The sequence below is a fragment of the Poecile atricapillus genome, chromosome 5 (assembly GCF_030490865.1).
Source record: "Poecile atricapillus isolate bPoeAtr1 chromosome 5, bPoeAtr1.hap1, whole genome shotgun sequence".
NCBI lineage: Eukaryota > Metazoa > Chordata > Aves > Passeriformes > Paridae > Poecile > Poecile atricapillus.
The window spans coordinates 16,506,237-16,528,188 of record NC_081253.1 but is presented as its reverse complement, the minus strand read 5'-3'; the positions used below and the strand labels follow the sequence as shown (position 1 = coordinate 16,528,188).

Sequence of the window (21,952 nt, the reverse complement as noted above, 5' to 3'; positions counted from 1 at the left end):
AGGCATAAAAATTTAGAACCTAATATCATATATATGATTACGGGTAAATTGACTATGCTTTTTCAATTATTAATGTGCTTTCTTAAGGGAAGAAAGCTCATGCAATTGTTTTCTCTATTTGCCTTCATCATCCCTTATGCTATCATGATTTTTGAAGCCTTCAGGAGATTTCAGTGAAAGGTGATGGTAGAGCAGAGGTCACTGGTAGGATGACCCTGAAAGCTGCTTGAAAGTCAGTAGGTGGGAAGGGGCAAGGAAGCTGGTGTGCTGCTGGAGAGCCCCCAGGTGGGTTCAGCCTGGGCCATCTGGCCAGCCAGCACTTGAATTAAACCAGCTCACCCTTACATGGGGCCACACAAGGGTGAGGGGCAGCTCGAGGTGTTGCTCTGTGTGATGGAAGCAGCAGGAGGAGTTTGAGACACTGGAAATATTTCCTAGCTGTAGAATTTGTCTAAAATAGAACTGTGTATAGATTGGAAGGTGGATATTTCATGCTTTGGAATAGTTATATTCCAAAAATAGAAAAAATTTAGGGACATTTAGGGTCATATTGGAATGAAGCCTGAAGGATGTATCTTTCACTTCCTTAAGATATGCCTAAAGACAGTGCAATATATCCCTGAAGTCTTTAGGAACAAGATGGCTGTTGTCTGTGTTAATTAAACTTTCAATTTTTGCTTGCATGGCAAGAAAAAAACCACATTTGTTCCAAATTACTTATAAATGTTTAACATCAATGGTTTGAATTCCATCAGGACCAGCCATGGCTGGTTGGTCAAGCCAGTAAAGACACACACAGTTATTCTTATACTGCAGCCAAAGCAAGCTGGGCTTGGTGTTTAAGGAGAAAGGGAAGGAATGGCAAATACTGACTGAAACTGAAATGAGAAAACTAAAAAGGGCAAGTCCTAATGAAAGAATTGTAGCTGGTCAATATTTTATAGAGGTACAATTATTCTGTTGCTTGTTCATCTGTTCCCATGGTGAAGAGAGACTATTGCCAGAGAGATTCCAGGATAGTTAGGAACTGCATGGGATGGAAGCTTCTGGTAAATAATATATGAATAGAAGTGGGATTCTTAACTACCTCCACCCTAGAGTGAACACAGTAATGTAATACAACTCATTTTGGCCATCAGTGAGAAGACTATTTACGTAAAGCATGCATTAAATAGATCTATAGAGCTGGACCACCAAGAGGCGCCTCACAAGGTTTTATGAAGAATGCTGGAAAGAAACAAATTGCTTTTAATATGCAATCATCTCTGTTAGCTGGACATTTTGGGGTAAACCAGAACATGGAAAATAAAGAAAATGGGGCACTTATGTGAGAAAGGATACTCTCAGACCTATCTAAACATGAGGAAAAGTTATGACCCAAATTCATGGTGATAAGTTTAGCTGCAAACACAAAGCGTTTTCATGAGCAGTCTGGTGGCATCTTTTGTGGGTAAAATTGTCCATTGCCAATAGCGGGAGCACTGCCTGGTGCACATGAAACCATGAAAGGGGAAGCTCAAATGCAGAAGTGTGTTAAATGCCTGTATGTTACTGCCATTTAAATACTTCCCTTGCACAATCTTAGAATAGTGTATAGCCCTGTAGATCTTCAGAAGTGAATTATGGTGCCTGCAGCTGTCAGGAGCAGCTGAGCCAGTGCAGTGCATGGCTCAGCAGTAAGGATAAACAAGGGCACGCTACATTCAGCGGTGTTCCAGGGAAATGCTGTTACACCAGGACAGCTATGTAAAGGTACAGAATTGTAGTCACTCTGTTGAAATAAATATTTAAGAAATTGCTGAAAGGGTTAATAGCCACTAAAGCTAGAGAGCTGATTTAATTGATGACAACAATCAAGTGCTTTTCATCTTGGTGGCCCATGAACAATGGCCGTTTATTTAGCCTTTGTGCTTGAGTGTGGCCTAGTGCGACCTAAATTGAAGTCTTTCATTTGTGTTGCAAAGCAGTCAAGACCCTGTGATGGGGCTAAGGGTGGCATTACAACAAGGAGGCTTTGCAAGTAATTGGTACAGTGTGTGTTGAAGACGTGGGCAAGAGCAAAGAAGTTTTGCTGGACAGCTTAAACCTCACTTCATTTCTGAGAATGTAAAATAGATTCTTGGTTTGTTAACGTTTTTATGTGAATTAGGGTGCAGTACCTGGCCTCTCTGCATCCACAATTGATGCACTGCTGCTGCTTCCATTTGTTTTAGTCCTTTTATGTGAATCAAACTCAGCAGATTCTTAGCAAGTGATTGTGGTGCCCTGCGCAGGCAGGGAATGGGGTGAATGTTTGACACAGTTTGCAAACAGGAGTAAGACAGAGGGTAATTCAGTGACTTGCTCACCGTCTCACCCACATGCTCTGGTACATCTGGTTTTGAAGAAAGATCTCCCAAAACTGAAGCTAATATCTTAACTAGAAAAAAAAGTCTTGTTCAAATATCGCTGTGTCATAGTAATAATGATTTCGGCATAAACATGTCTGTCTCTTTCAACTCAACCAATGCAAAGACCACAAATGGTGCACAGTACAGCAGTTCCTTTGGTTCCTGAAGTGAGATGGTTTAAATAAATTTCCCTCCTATTCTGCATTGCATTTGACTTATTCTGGTTTACGGTAGAACTTCTGATGTTTGAGTTAATCTATACAGCATGAATGGGATCTCTTACAACACTACTAGAGTCAGTCCATAAACAGTGATTGGGTTCAACTGTGTTGCTCTGAAACTCCTCTGACATGGCAGCACATACAGCGCTTCTCAGGATTTGCAGCAGGAACCCAACTGTGTTTTCATGTTTTAATCAGTCCTGAGCAGTTAGAGAATAGCCATGATAAGGAAGTAATGTAAAGGGAAAAAAAGTAGAATTTATTATTGTTTCATTAATAGTCAGTGAACTCTGGCCATGGACAAAATTATGGAGTACTATTTTCCTTAACATTTTGTAGGAAGACAGCTTTTTTCTTTCTACTTGCTTCCATTTTAAACCTTGCAAGTATTTTATCATGATGACAGGAGTTAGTACCACCACACAGCATAAACTGTTTCAATTTGAAAGTTTTTATGTGCCCTTGCAATTAACATTAAAAAAAAAGTAATTAAATCCAAACATTTCCATTTGTATGAAAAGTTAAGAAATGAGTAATTTGGTTTAAAGTTTCATTTGCAATGCCATCCGGTCTGTATTGCACAACTTGTTATATTACTAAGTTGTCTGAATAACCAATGCATTAAAAAGAGAGAAGCAGAGATTGTCTTGTGTGATGCTAAATTTGATTTTTTTGACCCAAGAATTCCTCATTAATTCAGTAAATACCTTAAATATGATTTAAAAAAATTAAGAAGTACTCTAACTGAGGCTTATGTAAATGACTCCAATAAAATAATTATATCTTCTAACATTTTATTAATAAAAGTTAGTGTTATTTTCAAACTCTCAATGATCATCACTGGGATCACTGCACTGTAGAAGCTTGCAGTATTAAGTTGCAGGCTTATTTTTTAAATTCTATGGTAAATATTAAACTATGAATTTTGAACTTCTTTAATGTCAGCTTCACAGATATTCCAATGGAAGTAGATCTTTAATTAGAAAATATTCTGGTTGAAAATGGAACTAAATTGGTTTCATCATTACATTAACAGTGACACATATTTGGGGATGAGATTAATCTTTAGAGCAAAAGACTTTGTTTGAGAAAGTTCTAAGTCTTTGCAAGGAGAGACTGGGAAGGAACTTGGAAATCAGCTTTAGTTGTTATGGTTGAAATCAAATACTCTCTTAGCCAGATTTGTTCTTTCATCACTTCCAGGAGCCGTTGTGGCAGAGTGCATTGCTGCTCCTCTCGCTGGCAGCCATCAGCCATTACCTATAAATTGACACAGTTAAGCTGGAGACTGTTGCAGTTGTAAATGCTGAAATTATACAGGCTGCATTTCCCCCCTCTTCATTTCCTAAAGGTTTTTTTTTCCTTCTGGATTCTTCTCTCCTCATCCAGGATTGCACAATGTACTTGTGACAACCACAGTTGCTGTTTACATGAAGATGGATTCTGGGCAAACACCCTTTATTTCCAGATGTCTTCAGTATAATATTTTCTTTCAGATCTCATTCCTTCTCCTCAGGAAAATCCCCACAAAGTGCATCCATCAGTCTTTATTTCTTTTTCTTCTTTGTATTGTTTTTCTTAGAAGGAAACTATATGTACTAGCACCCGTAACCTGTCAGCTTGTGAGAGGCCAGCACCACATTCTTTGTAGTTCAACCAAGAACTTCAGACCACGACTTGGCAGTTCTCAAAGCAGTCTACAACAGTATCCTCACGTATCTGGACTGTAGTAACACATTTCCCCATGAAGCTCTGAAATTTCATTTCTGCTGTCCTCTGACACTGCACTACCCCACAGCCATTTTACCTGACATTCTTTGGAGATAATCGCTGCCTGTATGCTTTTTCCACTGCATAAACACCAGCAAACAGAAGACAGATGATTTTAGCCATGGCCATTTCAGCTTCTCCAGATGCACATTAATCCCCATCAAATACCTGATATTTCTGTTCTGCTCCCCTTAAAGCTAGGGAGCTTTAATCTTTGTCCCTCTCACAGAAGAGGGACAAACTCCAATGTTTGGACCAACTCCAATGTTTTCTACGTTTCTCCGTGTTTTCATGTCATTCTAGCTATGTGCTAACAAATAAAAAACTATCCCAAAACAATCCAAACAAACCCCCCAAATCTAACCAAAACTCAAAAGCTCCCATGCCTTTTCTTGAGAAAACACCTTCTCCTAAAGATGCAACTAGTCCTTTAATCTTTGTGGACCACAAAGCAAGTACAATTCTCTTCCCTGGGGAAAAAACCCAAACTTTTAAAGTGATCTTAATAGCTGGCAAGGAGAGCCGCAATGTCATTTGCGTAATTGTCCTCTGCTCAGCTGGAATTTGGAAGAATATCTGCAGTTACCTCTCATTGCTCAGCCTGCACCAGGGATTCACGGCTGCACAAAGGCTGCCTTTGCTATCACCCTGGGATGCCTGTACATTCTTCAGGTTTTTGATATTTATTTCCACTATTATCACATTTACTTTGGCCGATGCTAATAAAACCAGCAGTTTTGGTGGACCTTATATACATCTTTTATTATCCACGCAGTGCTGCAAGACAAAAATGATTGCGATTAGTGTGACAAAGGAATGACATCTGCTTAATGCTCTGAAGATCAGCTTAACTTTGGGTTGAAAAGAGATGGATTTGTCAGAAGTAAACCCACTGAACTGAGTTTTTTACACACAACAAACAGTAGAGTATAGTATGCTGCCTGTCCCTACGTCTAATATCCAGGAAATTAGCTTTCACGAAGAAAATATTCAAGTGAAAAAATAGAGCTATTATTGTCTAGAACAGGAGTGTTTCCTGTTGGAGAACTCAGCACCACTGGCTAAAGTACAAATTCAAGAATGTGAAATGGGCCAGACTGAGAATTTGGTCTGGCTCTGTGGTTGCTGCTCTGTAAACTGATTTTAGCACTGCAGTCTCTTCTGCTCCAGCAGATAAATGGACCCTGTACCGTCAGGCGGAACTGAAGCCAAATTTGGTTTTCCAAAATTGCACCCAGTTTTCCCGTACAGCTTGTGCCCTGCACCACTGCTCAGCAGCGGGATGCACAAAATTAGGAAGGCGATAACAAAGCACAACCGGGCTAATTAGGTCAGAGCCGAGCAGGGCGCGATACGGCCACTGCAGCCCTCCTCCCCCTCCTCCTCCTCCTCCTCTTCTTCTCCAGAACGTGGAAAGCTCCGCTCCGCTCCCGCCGGGCACCGCAGCCTTCCCCGGCGCTGGAGCGGCCCTCGGGCCGAGCGGCGCCGCTCGCCGCCCCCCGGCCCGGGGGCTGCCCCGCCGCGGGGCCACGGCCGGGGCTCGCCCCGGGCGCCGAGCGGGGCTAAGCGCCTCCCCTCGCCCCTGTCCCCCGCCCCTCCGCCAGCCCTGCCCCGCCGCCTGGCACCGCCGCGCCGGCCCCGAGCGCTCCCCGCGCCGCCGCTCCGCTGCCGCCGCTGCTCGGCCCGGCCGGGCGGGGACTTGGCAGGAACTCCCGGGCAGAGAGCGAGAGTGCCTGCCCCCGCTCCGCTCCGCTCCGCTGTGGCTTTTGGGTGGAGGAAGGTCTGAGCTCGGCCGAGGAGCAGCAGCAGCCGCTGCCGCCGGAGAGGAAGAGCAGGAGGGGAGAGAGAGAGAGACGGAGAGGCGGCTGGAGCCCCCCAAAGTACCCCCCCATCCCTGCACTGCAGGCTACATTTCCAGCTTCATGGGCAAAGTGTGGAAACAGCAGATGTACCCCCAGTACACCACCTACTACTACCCCCAGTATCTGCAGGCGAAGGTAGGGTCCGGCACGCCGGGCGGCGCGGCGGGTCTGGGGCTGGCCCCGCTCCGAGCGGCCGGGCAGGGCCGAGCCCGGGCGGGAGCTCCGCGGCTGGGGCACGGCCCGGGGGAGGCGGTCAGATTGCACCGGGAGCCGGAGACAGGAAAGAGCCGGCAGCGCTTTCCTGCCGCCCGCCGCCGCCCCGGGAGCCCCCACCGGGCTTCCACCCCTTCCCCTCGCTCCCGACCGTGCAGCCTCCGACCTGACTCCCCTCTCGCCTTTCCCCTCCCGCTGCCGGTCCCTCCTCTTCCCCAGGGCTCTCGGCGTGTCTCCTCCTTCCCAATCACGTCCTCGGCCACCCCGCCGCAGAGCGGAGCGCTGCGGGCCGCGCTCCCGCTGCCTTCGCCCAGCGCAGCCCCTGGAGCGCGGGGAGAGGAGCCGAAGTTCGGCCGGCTGGGGCTGCCATGGCCGTGCCTCAGCCGCGGCGGGGCTGCTGTGACATCCCGAGGGCTGGCAGGGCGTGCTTACTGCTGCGATGGGGATGGCCGTAATTCCAGTTAAATACGGGCATTGGGGAAGCTGTCGGACTCGGGTGGATACTCATTGTCTGTGGAGTTGGACCTTTGTGAGCTGCCACCTCGCAGTTTTCAAACTGGATTAAAAAACGCGTTAAGGGTCCGCCTCGTGATGATTCGCGTTGTACACGGGTAGCTGCTGTTTGCAGGGATATTGATGTTAGTAGTTCTTGCGGTGGAGGATCTCCACCTTTTCCCTTTCTCCTTCAAGTCTTTAAGGGCAGCCAGCCCCACTGCTCTAGAAGCATCATGCTGCAAACTGGCAAATGCAGAGGTGGTTGCATCAGCTGTCTGGAACATTTAGCATAAGCCTTTCCAACCACCAGTGACACTCCTCACAAATCAAAACAGACCCATATGAGGCTTCAATGTGTGAACTTTTTTTTTAAAGGTTATAACCGTGGTGTGGGTTTGGTTGTGATTTTCCAGGTGTTTTGCAATTAAACTGTCTTGCTTCTTTGGCAATGACAGGAAAGGATTCCCTTCCCTTTATCTGCACACTTGATAGGCTCTTCTTTTTATTGTGTTTGTGTTACTGTATTGTGAAATGTATTTTAAACTGCTTGGCTGAAAAATAAATTCTATTTGACAGTCATGAGACATTTTACAAGGCAGCAATGAGGAGGCTTTGAGATGTGCTTTCATATAAACAGAAACTGATAGAAATATGATAAAGGTCTTTTGGTGATTTCAAATGACTAATCTGTAAAATGTGTAATTGACATCAGGTTAAAGATATACAGACTATAGCCGTTTTAAGATTAAGCTGCCGAGTAATCACTGCAGTACTGTTTACACACATATGTATATATTTAATGCATTATTTTAAAGGAAGGTGTAATGCCTGAAGGACAGCCTTTTTCTTCACTTAGCTGTATGACTATATGTACATTCTCAAATGAAACAAATGTCTTCATTCAGCAACTTTTATCTTCATGGTTTTGTGTGGCAATAGTAAGTTACAAACCAAGTACATAACCTGGAATATATATAAAGCAGTATCACTTTGCTATTTTGACCTGTAAATAATTGAAGAGGGAGATAAACTCTAATAGCTTATAGTAGTTAGTAAAGAATGGTCCTAGAAATCCATGATCCTATGAGAAAGCATGATGGACCATCTTTTGAAAATGTTTCCTGTACAGATAATTTAATATTGATTTGTATTACAGTCAATGACATCTTCAAACTGTCTTGCAGGCTTTGCTATAAAATTATACAGTCTGAAATTATATTGCTCTGTTTCAGCAGAGAGAACACAGAGCCATTTGACCTACACACATGAAATGAAAAATCTGAGATCCAGTGAAAGTTTCCTGTTTTCATATATCTTGATTTTATAGAAGAAATAAAAGGAAAATAGGTGTCTCCTTGGTATAGATACAGGGACCAGTGACTAGGTTTTGATACAAGTATGCAGAATCCAGTAATGTAAGCAATCCTCCCACTATGGATCCCCTCTGAACATGTAGCAATATTAATTTAATTCATAGTTTTTAGCTGTTCTATTCTTTGGGCCCTAAATCAGCTCACTGTCCACTCTACAGCCATTCTTTCAGTAATTCTGGAGAAATCTTTGGTTTTTATTAAACACAAATGATAATAGAAGTCAATCTCCTTTGCTGAATGAATGATGGGTAATAGTACATGATTACACTGGGGGAGGTAGGAAAATCTAAACCAGAAGTTCTGCTTCTCATCTTATCATTATTTAAATAATGATGGAAAATGTGCTGACTAATAATCTGCAAACCAATAACTAGGAGGTGACAGGAATTTCATGAAGATGGATTTTTCTGCAGAGCTCTCAAAAATACTCATTAGATAAATTGCATACATTCCTCATGGCTTTTTAGGTTAAAATGTTGATGTGGTCAACTATTATAATTGATATTAATATGTTATAGATTTTATAAAAGACAGATTTTATATTTGACTGTTATGATCTTCACAATCTTATTCATGAAGTATTCAAGCTGGTTATATGGGAATATAAACATTTGCTGTGATTCAGCATCTCCCTCCCCCTCTTCTTAGGGAGCTCAGCATCAAAAGAGATTTGTGAAATCGTGGACTTAAATGAAAAGAACAAAATTAACATTGGAAGAAGACTTTTAAAATGAAATATCATTATGGCAATGAAAACAGTTTGGAATGACTTTAAGCTGAAGCTTGTAAAACCTTCATTTTAAGGACAGTTTTTAATCTGGATTGATATGTTTGATGAACCTGCTAAATTTTGTGTCTTCTAGTGAGTGTATGTTTTATGACAATTCCTGTATTGCAGCATTGTATGGCTTGTCAGAGAGCATCAAAAATATTTTCTGAGTTCAATGGATGTTTCTAATGGTTTAGGTGCTTTCTTTAACCATATTTCTGTAACATTGCTTTTCAAATTTCAACTCAGTTGTATTTAATTTCCATGTTTGAAGCTTTACTTCAATTGAGAGATTTTGTATGTCAACATTTTGGAAAACTATTTTCATTGAGATTACATGTGTTCTACCAGTGCTTAAAGGCCTGTCTGCCCAATAGTAAAACCTGGCTGTGCCAGGCAAAGTATTGTAATATTTCACAAGACGGAGTATACATAAATAAATACAAATGTATAGAGACATGTTTAGGCCACAGTCTGTTTTGGTCAAGTAAGAAATAAAAGTGAGTCTATTTTTTGTTTTCCTATATCAGATAGAATTCAGGGTCACAATGCGCACAACAATTTACAGCTAAATTGTATTACTGGTATTCCCTTGGAGATTAATGTGGCAGTATGAGTAATTCCATAGTAGACTCCTGTATCACAGAGGAAAGCTCTATGTATAAGAGAGTTCATACGAGATGACAACATTTCCTATAGATAGCATGGATTGTCTAAAATGTAAGCATTTAGTAGTCACAGATAATACCTATGTGATACTCGAATCCTAGTTATTTTGTGTGATATTAGTTAACAAAACCTGGAACTAATGAAGTCTTGTGAATCCTTCTAAATTATCTTTGAGTGGGCTTTGAACTTTATCATTTGGTAGCTGCAAAACTGGTGCCTTGGCAGCTCTGAGAAGAACCAATATTTCTAGAATTGTGTGGGATTGTAGGCAGGACTGTAGATTGATATAAACTGTAGTGAGCAGGCAGATTCTGCCATGTCAAAACCTTGTTCTCAGGTTGTTGAGAGGCAACTTTAAAATGGGAACACTTAATTTTTATCCAAGTCTGCTGACAGCAGAGTAAGAAGGCAATCAGTTAACAGTATTAAACAAAGTAGACATAAAATTGTCTTATTAGCAGACACTGGATAAACTCAGTTTAGTGTCAGTATATGAAATTAATAGACCAATGTAGAACCTTCTGCTTCTAAAGCAAAAGAGGTAGGACCTGCTACTTGTTTGCTGCTAAAGTATACCTTGGCACTGCATTCTTCACCAAGCACAGGTCTGTCACCCTTTAAAAAGTTTCAGTAGCTTATGAATTGATTTTCATCAGCATCAATGATTACTGGTTCTAATCAGTTTAGTTAGATTTATTCCGTATGCGCTAACACTGCAAAATCTGTACATAGTAAAAGACAAGCTTACAGTAAAACAGAATAAATGTGTTTATAAGTCTGCACAGAAGCAATCTGCATGTTTTATATTCTGGGAAGTTGTATTCATTGTCCCTAGTTGTGATCTCTGTGTTTCTTGACTGAGCTTAGAAATTCATTGAAATAAAAGAAAAAACGGTTAGGTTAGTTGGAGGCAAACTTTTTGTCTCCACACAGTTACCTGATCCCAATATCCTCCTCAGCTTCTTGAATGTGTTCTCTTCCGTTCCAGTCAGGTTGGAGGTTTATTGTGCAACTATCCAAAGAATTTCTTCCAAAAATGTACTATACTGTGGAAGGGAAAGAATTGTAAAAATCTACCCATTTGAAGGAAAACTTGAGCAATTTGGTAGTAAGATAATCCCTCTGACTCTATACAGTTATTTCAGAGGATGGAAAATAGAGAGAAATGGAGTATTACCTAGAAAGAGCGTTTTCTCTTCTTCCAAACATGCCCCTCCAAAACTGAGAATGTTTGTTTACATCCATACATCAGACCAGTAACTTTTTGTCACTGCTGACAATGACTGCTCTATGTAATTGTTCCAGCCAGCTTGTTTTGTGAGGGGTATCCTTGTCCCAGTTAGAGCTACTTTGAACTTGTGAAGTTTGGTTCAGGTAGCCTGCAATAAACTAGAAATATGCCCTTCAGAAAGTATTTCTAGAAACTCTTGCTGGAATAATGCTTATATAGGCAAAAGCCTCTCTAGAAATGTGTTGAGAAAAATGCATGCAAAGTTCTGCGAGTGTTCATATAATGTATTTTAGTTACATCATTGTAACTCTCTAAATAACTCTCATAAAGGAACATGAACTGCAGAAACACTTCACACCACCATCCTCTCAAAGATCAGCTTCCTTGAAGTCAACAAGAGTTTTGCCTTTCATTTCAGATAAGCAACATGTACTAGAACCTTAATTTATGGTTGGGTTATGCTGATCATGCTTAATTTGGATGTGATTTGCAATGCCATGATGGTCATAATCTTCACTTCAGAGGAGCAAAAGTTAGGGAGTGCAAAATAGAGATTGTGTGATCAGGACTGGAATCAAGGAAAAGCAGCAATGGCATCTATAAGGCATGTTAATTGTGTGTTTTTCTCCTAGGGAATCTTAAAAAGAGTTTTTAAAAAGTCGCAACTTCCCTCTCTGAATCCACCTGCCTTATAGAGAGGTACAGCATAAATATACACAAACTACAGACTGAATTTGCAAAGTAAAAAATATTTTCTCCACTTAATCAGTTACAGGTTCTTATTAGCTTTGTAGTTTCTAGAAGTTTGAGACTAATCTCATCCCTAGAGTACCCCACGCTTGGGGCTTAATTTGATACTGTGTGATTTGCCTCATTTAGCAAATGTCAACAAAGCCTTGGTCCCTCTTTGTGATTCTGTAGTACCTTTACTGCAGACATATGAGCAGCTCCTGAGTCTGATGGTCTTATGGGACTGACTTTAACAGAAAAGTGATAAACCTATATATGAGTTCAAATAGTCTTGAGACATTTATTCAGTGATATTTTCCTTTTGTATTTGATTGTTAACCCCCTCCAGGCACTGGGTTTGTGAATGTGAAGTTTATATCCAGTAGGCAGGCAACATCTGTTAGAAACCAGAACTACACAATGTCGGATTTGTTCTAGTGTATTTTCTAGTTTTACCCTCAGCACAGGATCCCAAGGCAGCCATGAAAGGTGTGCAATAAGTTTGTGGGGGGAGAAGCTAATTTTCTTTGAATAAAACAGTCCTTTAAAGTATGTTTTTTGGTTTTTTTTAAACTCAGTTGGTACTCTTCATAATGATAGTAGGATTTTTTTCTCATTACTTTTAAACCAGAATTGAGTACGCTATATACTTCTAAATACTTTGCTTCTAGTTAGAGCATAGATCTCTAGGTCTCTGACTCAAGGATGAAATTTCCTTAGTAAATTTCTGAGCTTCCCCTCGGTGCTGAAAAAACAAAGGTCAGCAAAATAATTTATGTTTTCTGAAGTAAAGCATTGTTTTCTAAATCTATTTTTTTATAAAACAATACTTTTAAGAAATGTTTCTTTTTAGTATATACATCAAAAAAACACCTTGGACACAATTTTTCATCTGCTTTGAGGTCCAAGTAGCAAAGTTTGAGCTATCAATGTTGATAGTAGGTGCATCACTTAGAAAGGTAATCAATGCTACTAACACAGTGCTCCTAATGAAAGAAATGTGATTGTGGTAGTAGTAAAGAAGTTTGAACAAAGGTGTAGTAATAAATGGGAAAATATATCTTGGTACAGTTACATGTTTCAGTCTTCCATGATCAAGAGCAATTAACAATGGTTTTAAAAATAAATTGTTTTTCATTAAATTATGCTTTTGGTTTGAGAAATAGTCCCTTCAAGATGTGTGCTCAGATTTAGCTAAAATGATATACTTGTTTCTGTTCAGTTGTATAGACTTCTTGTGGCCTGTGCAATGTAGTATTCACAGCTATTTCTGCTGGAAAAACTCCTACTTTGCTAAAAAAGTGAAAAATATTGGAAAAGCATGTTGATAAAAATCTGTTCTATTTGAGTTCAATTCATTTCAGTCAAAACAAACACAAAACAGATTCAGGTCATATTTACTGTGGTTAAATAGATGATAATTATTGTCTGACTTCATGCATCTTCTTAGTCTTCCTCAGCTGAAAATACCAAGATTGGCATTTAAATGTTGTTTCAGTAAATTCTAAGCTGAATTATTGTATCTCAGAACTGAGGAAGACAAAGAGCTTGGGCATGGGTAGGTATAACCAGATACACAGCTCACTTGTTCCATGGTAGCTTTTGGAGAACTGTGTTCTTTTTCATGGTCTGAGATTGCAAGAGCACATTTAGTCTCAGTTGCTCAGACTTGATGAAAATATTTCAAAACATATTTAAGCTGAATTTCTGAAATCTCAGCATGCATGTAAGGCGTGTGAGAAATGCTTCGGAATCATTCCAGGTAGATAAACAGAGCTTACTGATACAAAATGGAACGTACAATGTTTGGTGTGACTCATGTGCATTGAGAGGGAAGCACTGAGGGTTTCTAGAGAGGTAGAGTGAACAGGCTTCACTTTGTGGATTTTACAACAGGTTAAGAAATGAATTCCTGTGCTTGTCTCTTGGCAACACACACTGACACAATTTCCACAGCAGTTTATAGGCTGTGGTAGTATCTGTGACCTCTTCTATCCCTCAGGCCATAGCTACATAATCACTTTAATTTTACATAACTATGCACAGCAGCCAAAAAGGGCAATCTTGTCTTCCCCCATTGCTCCCAGCAATCCATTCCTCTTCCTTCCCCTGTGCCAGCCCTAGCATTTGAATGATCGGTCAATGAGCTGAGTCAAGAAATCAGTCTGCCTGAGAACTAAGCCCAAACTCCCCCCAGCTGCAGTACCTTTTTACAGTGGAGCAGATAATGAGATACTTAAGAAGTTTGAGATTTGCATGGCTATGGGTGAAGTTATCTCTAAAAGAAGTCCATCCCCTTGGGTCTCACTTTCTGACACAGTAATGCTACATAGCTCTTCTGGATAAAAGGTTTTCTGGGGCCTTGGCCAACAGGGCTGCTGATTACACATAAATGCAGGCAACCGTTAACATAATTTTTCTATGACTTTATCTTAGGTTTTTTTGTTTTAAATTGTTTTAGATGTTGGCGCACTAAGTGTTAAAATACCTTTTGAGTCTTTCATTCTCAGGACCAATGATTGTGGAGGTTAGCGCAAAATAATTTGCTGAGAGGGCTTAAGTTAGGTATAGGCCTGGGAGGAAAGAAAGAATCAAATGTAAATGAAACTTCCAGAGGCCTTGTAGCATAGTGTTACATCTAACTTTCCATTTTCAGCACAGTGCAACATTGATATTTTATTTCATTCTGGGGAAAGAGGGGAGAAGGCTGGCACTTCAAATTAGCAGCAGCTGCAGAATTAAGACAAGGGTGTTAGTGACTCATTTGGAAAAGTACTAGCTAAAACATTCTGTCTCCTAGAAAAAACATTAAAGAATGGTTTATGATACAAACTTAGAATTTTGTGAATAGTGTCAGTGACCCTCTGGTTTCCTCCATGCAGCTTTCCTGATTAGTGACCATTTGCTTTTGACTGTTGCACATGAAAGTGAGGAGAATGCATGGGGGCATTTTGAAGAGGGAGGTATGGTTGCTATCAGGGTCAAAGAGTCCAGAGTGCCTCTTACTTCTTTTGACTCAGTCAGTTGTCCAAAAGCTCAGATTGTTGTTGTTCCAGGTAGCTGGGAAAAAGGGCTATACGTAGTAGTTTCTTTGATGTGTTTGAGTGAATGACTGAGTAGTCAAACTCCAGTTTCCCTGAATGCAGGAAGCTTGGATCATAGAAGGAGTTCTTTAGTTCTCAGTCCCAAATTTCTTTCCCCAATTCACTATTCTCACTGCTCGGGCCTTTTACTGGACTATATTCACCGTGTTTATATTTAGGTTGTTCTCTACTCTTTCCACATCTGTATTTGGGTGAGGTTTTTTCCTTTCTCTGATGAATATGGGTATTTCCCTGTTTCATACCCAGGTCCTACAAATGGTTTTATTTAGAAGAGCAGGCTATTTTAAGAGAAGGCTGAGGAGAGATCTAATTGCTGTCTAAATGTATCAAATAAAAATGCATTGAAAAAGTGGAGACAGACACTTCTTGGAGATGCATGGGGATAGGATCACAGGATAATTCAGGTTGGAAGGGACTCCAGGAGCTCTCTAAATCAGCCTTCTGCTCAAATCAGGTTTGTCTAGATCAGACCAGGTTGCTTAGAGCATTATTCGATCTGTTCTAGACAGTCTCCAAGGATGGAGATGCAGTCTCTCAGCCCAACCTGTTTCAATGCTAGCTATTTTTGTAGTGATTTTTTCATTATTTTCAATCTGAACCTCTCTTTTTTCAACTTAGGCTCATTGACTTATCCTCACATCATGGACCATGTAAGAACCTGGCCCATTCTCCTTGATAACCTCTTCATAAATTTCCGTTCTATAAATGGAAAGCTGCGATTAACTTCCACCAATGCCTCCATTTCTCCAGCCTGAACAAACCCAGCTCCTTCAGTTTTTCACAAGAATATGTGATCCAGCCCCCAGCCATCTTGACAGCCCTGCACTGAACTCGCTCTGGCTTATCAGTGCCGTTTTCTGGGGGCTCAAAACCGCATGTGGGATTCTGAATGGAGCCTATCAAATGGGGGATAGTCACCTCCCTTTCTGAATGCAGCCCAGCAGGAACACCAGAGCATGCTGCAGGCTTATGCTTGGTTGGCTGGCTGCCACAGCCCCCAGGTCTGTTCCAGCAGAGCTGCTCCTCAGCCAGTCAGTTCTCAGCTGACATAATTTCAAGGGACTCTTCCTTTACAGGTGTGGAACTTTGCACTTCTCCAAGGTAAAAGTGTTAAACACACCAGTCCCAGCCCAGCGACTTGTAGTGCCCCACTTGGTCCAGGCATGACATTCACTGCTCTCCCCTTGTCTACAGAGCTGGTAGTTTTATCATAGAGGGGAATGGGCAATAGGGTACAGCACAAGTTAGGACATAAGAAAATTGTAATTAGATAGGAATAAATTCTTTTTTTTTTACCATAACTGCGACCTGAAGGTACTGAGAGAGGTTCTGGAATCTCTCAGAGATGGTAAAAAAGTCAACTGGACAAGGTCCTGAGCAACCTTCTCTGGGAGGGAAGTTGGACTGTGTGACCTCTAGTCGTCCTTCCCAAACTAGTGTGTGAATCTGTAAGGCTGGCCCTGGTAGCCATCCATCAGCATAAGGGGCTCTAAAGAAACTGTTACTATTCCTTCCATGTTCCATCCTTGTAAGCTGTGCTATGGAATTTAGAAAGGAAAGGTATAGAAGGAAATCCCTTTTTCTGTTTAACAGAACATGCATTATACAAATATGCAAATGACATTTCAATAATCATAAATCATGCAAATTCCCTTATCCCATTTTAGCAAATATCTTGTTTAAGCTGCTTAAAATTTGAGGTTTTAGGTTTCTCTATTTATTTTTTTCCTGGCAGAACATTATAGTGCTACAAAATTATGCTGTAAATTGTGACAGACTTGTATACATTCTTACACCAAGCCATGTTTTTAGGCTGACATTTTTGTTCCTGCATCAAATCTGAACATGTTGATAAGTTTTTGTCTGGAACATGGATTAAAAATTAAATAAAACAATATTTAACCCCCAAATCCAAGCAGACATTATTCAGAGGTCCAGCAGAATACTGAGGAAGGCATTATTCTTTCTAGTAGAAAAAAATTGGAAGAATTGACATGTTCCTATTGCTTTTCACTAACAGTTCTGCTATATTTCACATGACTTTTCTTCCAAATTACAGTAAGTTCATCAGCTGCAGGAGCTATGGATACATGAAAGGCTTCCAAAGCCACCCACCCAACTTCTTTAGCTCGCTCTGCTTTTATTAGCACTTCTTTCCAGTGTCTTTTATATACTCTCCCCCAGATTTTCTAAGGATTTTCAATGGCAGGTATAATAATAGGAACTCACATGTTCTGAAATCCTGGAGTTAATCTTAAAGATGCTGCTTTTACTAGGTCTTAAAAAAAATAAAATCACAGCTATGGTTGTCAGCCAGATTGGTGATGAGAAAAACATGTAAAACCCACCAAATGTCAGTTCATTTTTACACTGCTAACTAAACTGATCATAGTTGTCCATTAATTCTGAAAATAAGGTTTCTTGTTAGGTGCCAGAATATATATTTAGGGACCTAACAGTGGATTAAGTTGGCCCTAAGATGACTTTCATTGCTAGAAAGTCAAAGAGAGCAGCCTTATCACTGCAAGTCATTGTAACAGAAAAAAATCTACCAGTTGAACACTTCTTTATTTTTCCTTTGTCCTGGAGTGTTTACCTTGATGGTGACTGGGCTGTCCAAATATATTAAAAAGTGCAGATTTTTCCAAAAATATAAAATTGGGAAAAAAGTTGAAGATACATTTGTGTATTGGGTTCATCTTTGCCCTTAGGAATTTCAAATGCTATTCTTGGAATTTTGTTTAGTTGAGGACCTGGGATGAGGGAGGAGTGTTACCAAGCATCTGACACGTACATGCTGAGTAGCTATGCTACTTTCTGTGAGAAATAGCAAAATAGCATAGTGAAAATGAAAGAGAACGACAAAAGTTTACTTTGCCATGTTGCCCCCAGAAGAGGAAGAAAAGCAACTATGTATATTTCATATTTGTTGCCCCTTTCCTTCTTTTAAAATGGAAAGTGAAATTCTATGTCAGATGAATAATTGAATAATGATCAAATGAATAATATATACCTTTTTTATTCATACTAAATATAATGGGTCATTTTCCATGCTTACTTACACTCTAGTCAGCTCTGTCAAGGTTAGTATAAATGGCTGTTCTTTTATTGATATTTATATGAAGTTTAGAAGTGTGTATATGCCAAATAACAGAACTCTTGGCATTTCTGTGACACATCTTTTAAGAGCAGGAGTTTATCTGAGTGTTGTCTTCCAAAATGTATTCTGTCCTTCCCGCTGATGATGGAAACTGTGCTACTGTTGTCATCCAGGGAGGATGCTGCACATCCCAGTGCTCTGGTGGTGGTTGTGCACACTCATTTTTAAAATGTGTCGGATATATTGTCTAGTTTAGATTTACCTACCAGCTGTTAAATAACATTTGTGGTTGGTTCAATTTCCTTGATTGAGTAGTTATTGTTACTCTTTGATCTTTGTAATTGTGGTGCCTCCTCTGTAGGATAGCCTGTGCTTTAGTAATTTAGATATTGGGCAGCTAGTGAAGTATGGATGTGCATGTATTATTTATAAAATGCTCTGGGTTGTTGTCTGCATAATGAAGGCATTCATGTGTAAAATGGGCACTAATTTGTGATTTTTTCATAAATTAGGACCTCGGTCCTTGACACTGATACTGAGCTCCTTGTGTTCTTTAATTTAAATGTCCCTGAAATCTAGTCTTTGCAGAAAAATCATGCACCAGAATTTTCCTTTTATGTCAAGAAATAATAAACATGATCTTAAGTTGAATATTTATTTTATTACAGCCCCCAATTTTTCAGTTTAAATGATCTGGAAAATCTCCAGACCATACCAGACAGCCTGTAGCTTTAAAGCAGAGCTCAGGAGCCTCTGGATGCCTTGGAGACAGAGGAAAGAAAGCTCACCAGTATCAAGGGCTGTGTACAAATTTGAGCAACTCTGGCTTGCCTAATTATTGGAAGATGCTGGGAGACAGCTGGGATTTCTGGGAGTAGAAAGCTGAGAGCCATGTCTGGGACTGACAAATGTTTCACAGTTTTAGTGAGAATCTTTTGATAATTGATACTTATAGGAATAGCATCTGGAAAAGAGAAAATAAAATCATGTCTCAGAATGCCACTGAGATAGCAGCAGATAAGTAGTCTGGGTTCTGTAGTTTTATTTAATGTTGGCCTCATGGAGGTGACAGACACCTTTAGAACTACCCACTGTTAATCCTTGCTGCCATGTTGAGGCCCAGAGCACCTAGTCTCAAGAGTTCTGGGTTTGCAGAGAAGGGAGGTAGTTCCATGGGACTGTTCTGGTTTGATTTCTCTGCCCCCAGACTGAGCTTGTCTCTGGAAGTGGCTTAAGTGGGTTCTGAAAAGCTGTCTGCAGACCTGTCTCTTGAGCCCTGTGTTGTCATTTGAGATAGGAAGAGAGGAAAAGGTAAAGAACTAAGAAGTATGAAGCCAGATGGAGGGAAAATGTAAGGAAAACTAATTTTGAAAGAGGAAAATTGCTGTAGGGAACAGATAAGGGAAAAGAATAAGTGAAAAGAGCAGAGAAGGGCAGAAGCCAAATTCAGTGGAGAGGCTGCGACATGTATGCCAGAGCATGGCACAAGAGGACAGCTCCAGCTGCCAGACCATCCATGGGGAGTTGCATCTCCAACAAAAGGAGATTGAAGGCAGTATTCTGCAAGAACTCAGTTTGGGGACTGCTAAAGTTCAACAAGAATAAAAGGTTATTTTTACAAAAGCAATGGATGATTTTGGGGAACAGACAGACAAGACCTTCTTTTATACAGATTGTGAGAGGACAAAAAGTACTTCTGGGGCAAATGTGACAGTATCTTTGCCTCTTATTTGCTGCAATCCTGTTGTGATACTGGATATAAAGTTACAGAGGTAAACTTTTCAGAACTGAAGAGATTGGTGTTTTATTTCTTGTAGCTTATACATTTGTTTTCTTATTGCACTGAAACTAGAGTAAATGCAAGAACTTCCTGAACACCCTCTTAAGTGATGTGGTGATGGTGATTCTTTTTGATATTTTATATGTTCATAAATTCTTTTATCCTGATAGGCCTGGCATGAATCTGAATCCAAGAAAATATACAGTATAGCAAAGACTAAATGGAGTTAGTATCCACTTAGCAGACAGAATATCACTGCTCCTAGCAGAAGTGGCTGAACAGTAAAGAAACCCAAAAGGCTTACATCTCAATATAAAAGATCAGAAGAGTATTCTTGGGGAATAGAGATCAATTGAAATTATGTAGTATATCAGTCAGAATGAAACTTGGAATTTATAGTAACGTATTCTTTTCTCTTTAGACTTCATGCTTAGAGAAATATGCTTTCTTACATTAAAGTTTTTCTTGCTCATTTGTGCTGTTTGTACGATGCCAGAATCCTTATGTGTCCAAACACCCTGCTCTGGTCATATGTCAGTCAGCTCAAGGCTGTCCATCACTGCAGCCTGAGGAGAGCCCATGTTTGGACTAGAAATAAGATTCTAGTGTGCTTTGGTGAGCAGAGAAGTGGGCTTTCTGTTTAAATTAAGATCACTTTGAGGAAAAAGCAGGACCAAGAGCAGGTTAGAAGTGCTCAAGTCATCACTGAAGAATAGCATTTGCAGTTTCTATAACTGAAATAGAATATCTGTATATTTTAATTCATTTTATGTGAAGTGGCCAGAATTAATGTGTGTTATGGCCTTTGGCGGTGGTGGAGATCATGGTACTCCAAAGGAATGGCACACAGAGTTTGTATTTTTCTGTCCCTTGTGGAGCAACACAGCCCACAAAAGGGCTTTGGTTTCATGGAGAAGTCACAAATAATATGGAGTGATTTTGCACTTTGAGTATGCTGTCCTGAAGCTATAACTGCATCCAAATAAGAGAATTTGCTTTTGTTTTGTTCAGGTTTATCATCTTTGTTCTGTAGCTTCTGGGTTTCTTTCTTTTGGATGTTGTGTTGGTTTTTGTGTTTTTTTAATCACAGGTTATATTGGTGATGTTAACACTCAAAAATTATAAAATCTCAGAGTTTTGCAGCATACAGTTTCATCCTGGATCTCTCTTGTGTGCAGTCATCCCCTGAGAATGGTATTTGGCATCTAGTTCCTTGACTCTGACAGCGGGGATCCTTGAGAGGTAACTGCTGTGCCAGCACTGGGCACAGTATTAGCACAGCGAGCACTGGTGGAAGGCCAGGTACAAGGATTTGTTAGGTATTCTGGAAAATCTATCTCCATATAGTTTCAAGTGGACGGAGCTTTCTTCTTGGAAAAAGAGTGCCATTGTCCAAAACAGCTTAATCCACTTTCAAAGCCAGCTAAACAAGAAAAGGAATTCTTCTTCTGCAAGGTGGTTGCCTTGTCACGGTGTTACTTTTAGATGTAGTTATATATAAATCTGTTAATGGGTGCAGGAGGCTTCTTTTTCTTCTTCTTTCCAGGATGAAGCCTTAAAGGTTTGATGATAGTGAGGTAAACACTCTGGAGTGTTAGAGAGTAAAAGCTGTGAACGGTGCAGATTATTGATGCTAACAAGATTTAGAGCTTGTCTGCGCTTAAAAATATAATGGAATTTATAGGGAAATGCTTTTCTGGAATTATTGAGCATATTAAATTCCCATATAGATGTTCATGTATCTACACATCCCTATTCAGGGTTATTTCAGAGTAGTTCTGGTAATTTTCCAATTGTAGACAAGACTTAATTAAGCTGACTCAGTGTGCTAAACTTGTGTCACCTAAAACTCTATTAACTGTATTGTCCTCTAATTAATGATTTTAATAGTTTTAATTATATGGCTAAATCCAGTAATAGCAGAAGTAAATAAATGCACAATGAATATTTATTCACTTCACTAAGTGAGCATTTTGCCTGCCTGCAGCATTGGGGACTGGGCTGCAGAGCACTTGGCAGAACACAGATGAGATTTCTCTGCATTCTTTTTGATGTCTCTTTTCTTGAAAATTATAAGTACTGAAATTACACAGGTATCTTGGATTTAATTTTAAATTGAAAGGTTTCTAGGATGTGCAGGAGTGCAAAACACAAGTAATTACATGAGTGTATCATAACTATATTAACACATTTAATTAAGTATCAGGAGTTTTAGAAGTAAAAAGCTGTTATACAGAGAAATGAAG

At 40.1% G+C, this 21,952-nt stretch overlaps 1 protein-coding gene across 4 annotated transcripts in view; it reads left to right on the top strand.

Annotated features, from left to right (window-relative positions):
* The first annotated feature begins 5,983 nt into the window (after nt 1–5,983).
* RBMS1 (RNA binding motif single stranded interacting protein 1) overlaps nt 5,984–21,952 on the top strand; it is a 141,862-nt gene continuing 125,893 nt past the window's right edge. For 2 of the 4 annotated variants that reach the window (XM_058839654.1, XM_058839653.1), the window contains exon 1: nt 6,052–6,378. In XM_058839654.1, coding sequence (XP_058695637.1) covers nt 6,304–6,378 — 75 coding nt within the window. In that variant the 5' untranslated portion in view covers nt 6,052–6,303. Of the gene's footprint in view, nt 6,379–21,952 lie in introns of all 4 variants that reach the window. The other 2 variants (XM_058839650.1, XM_058839651.1) reach the window with 2 other exon arrangements.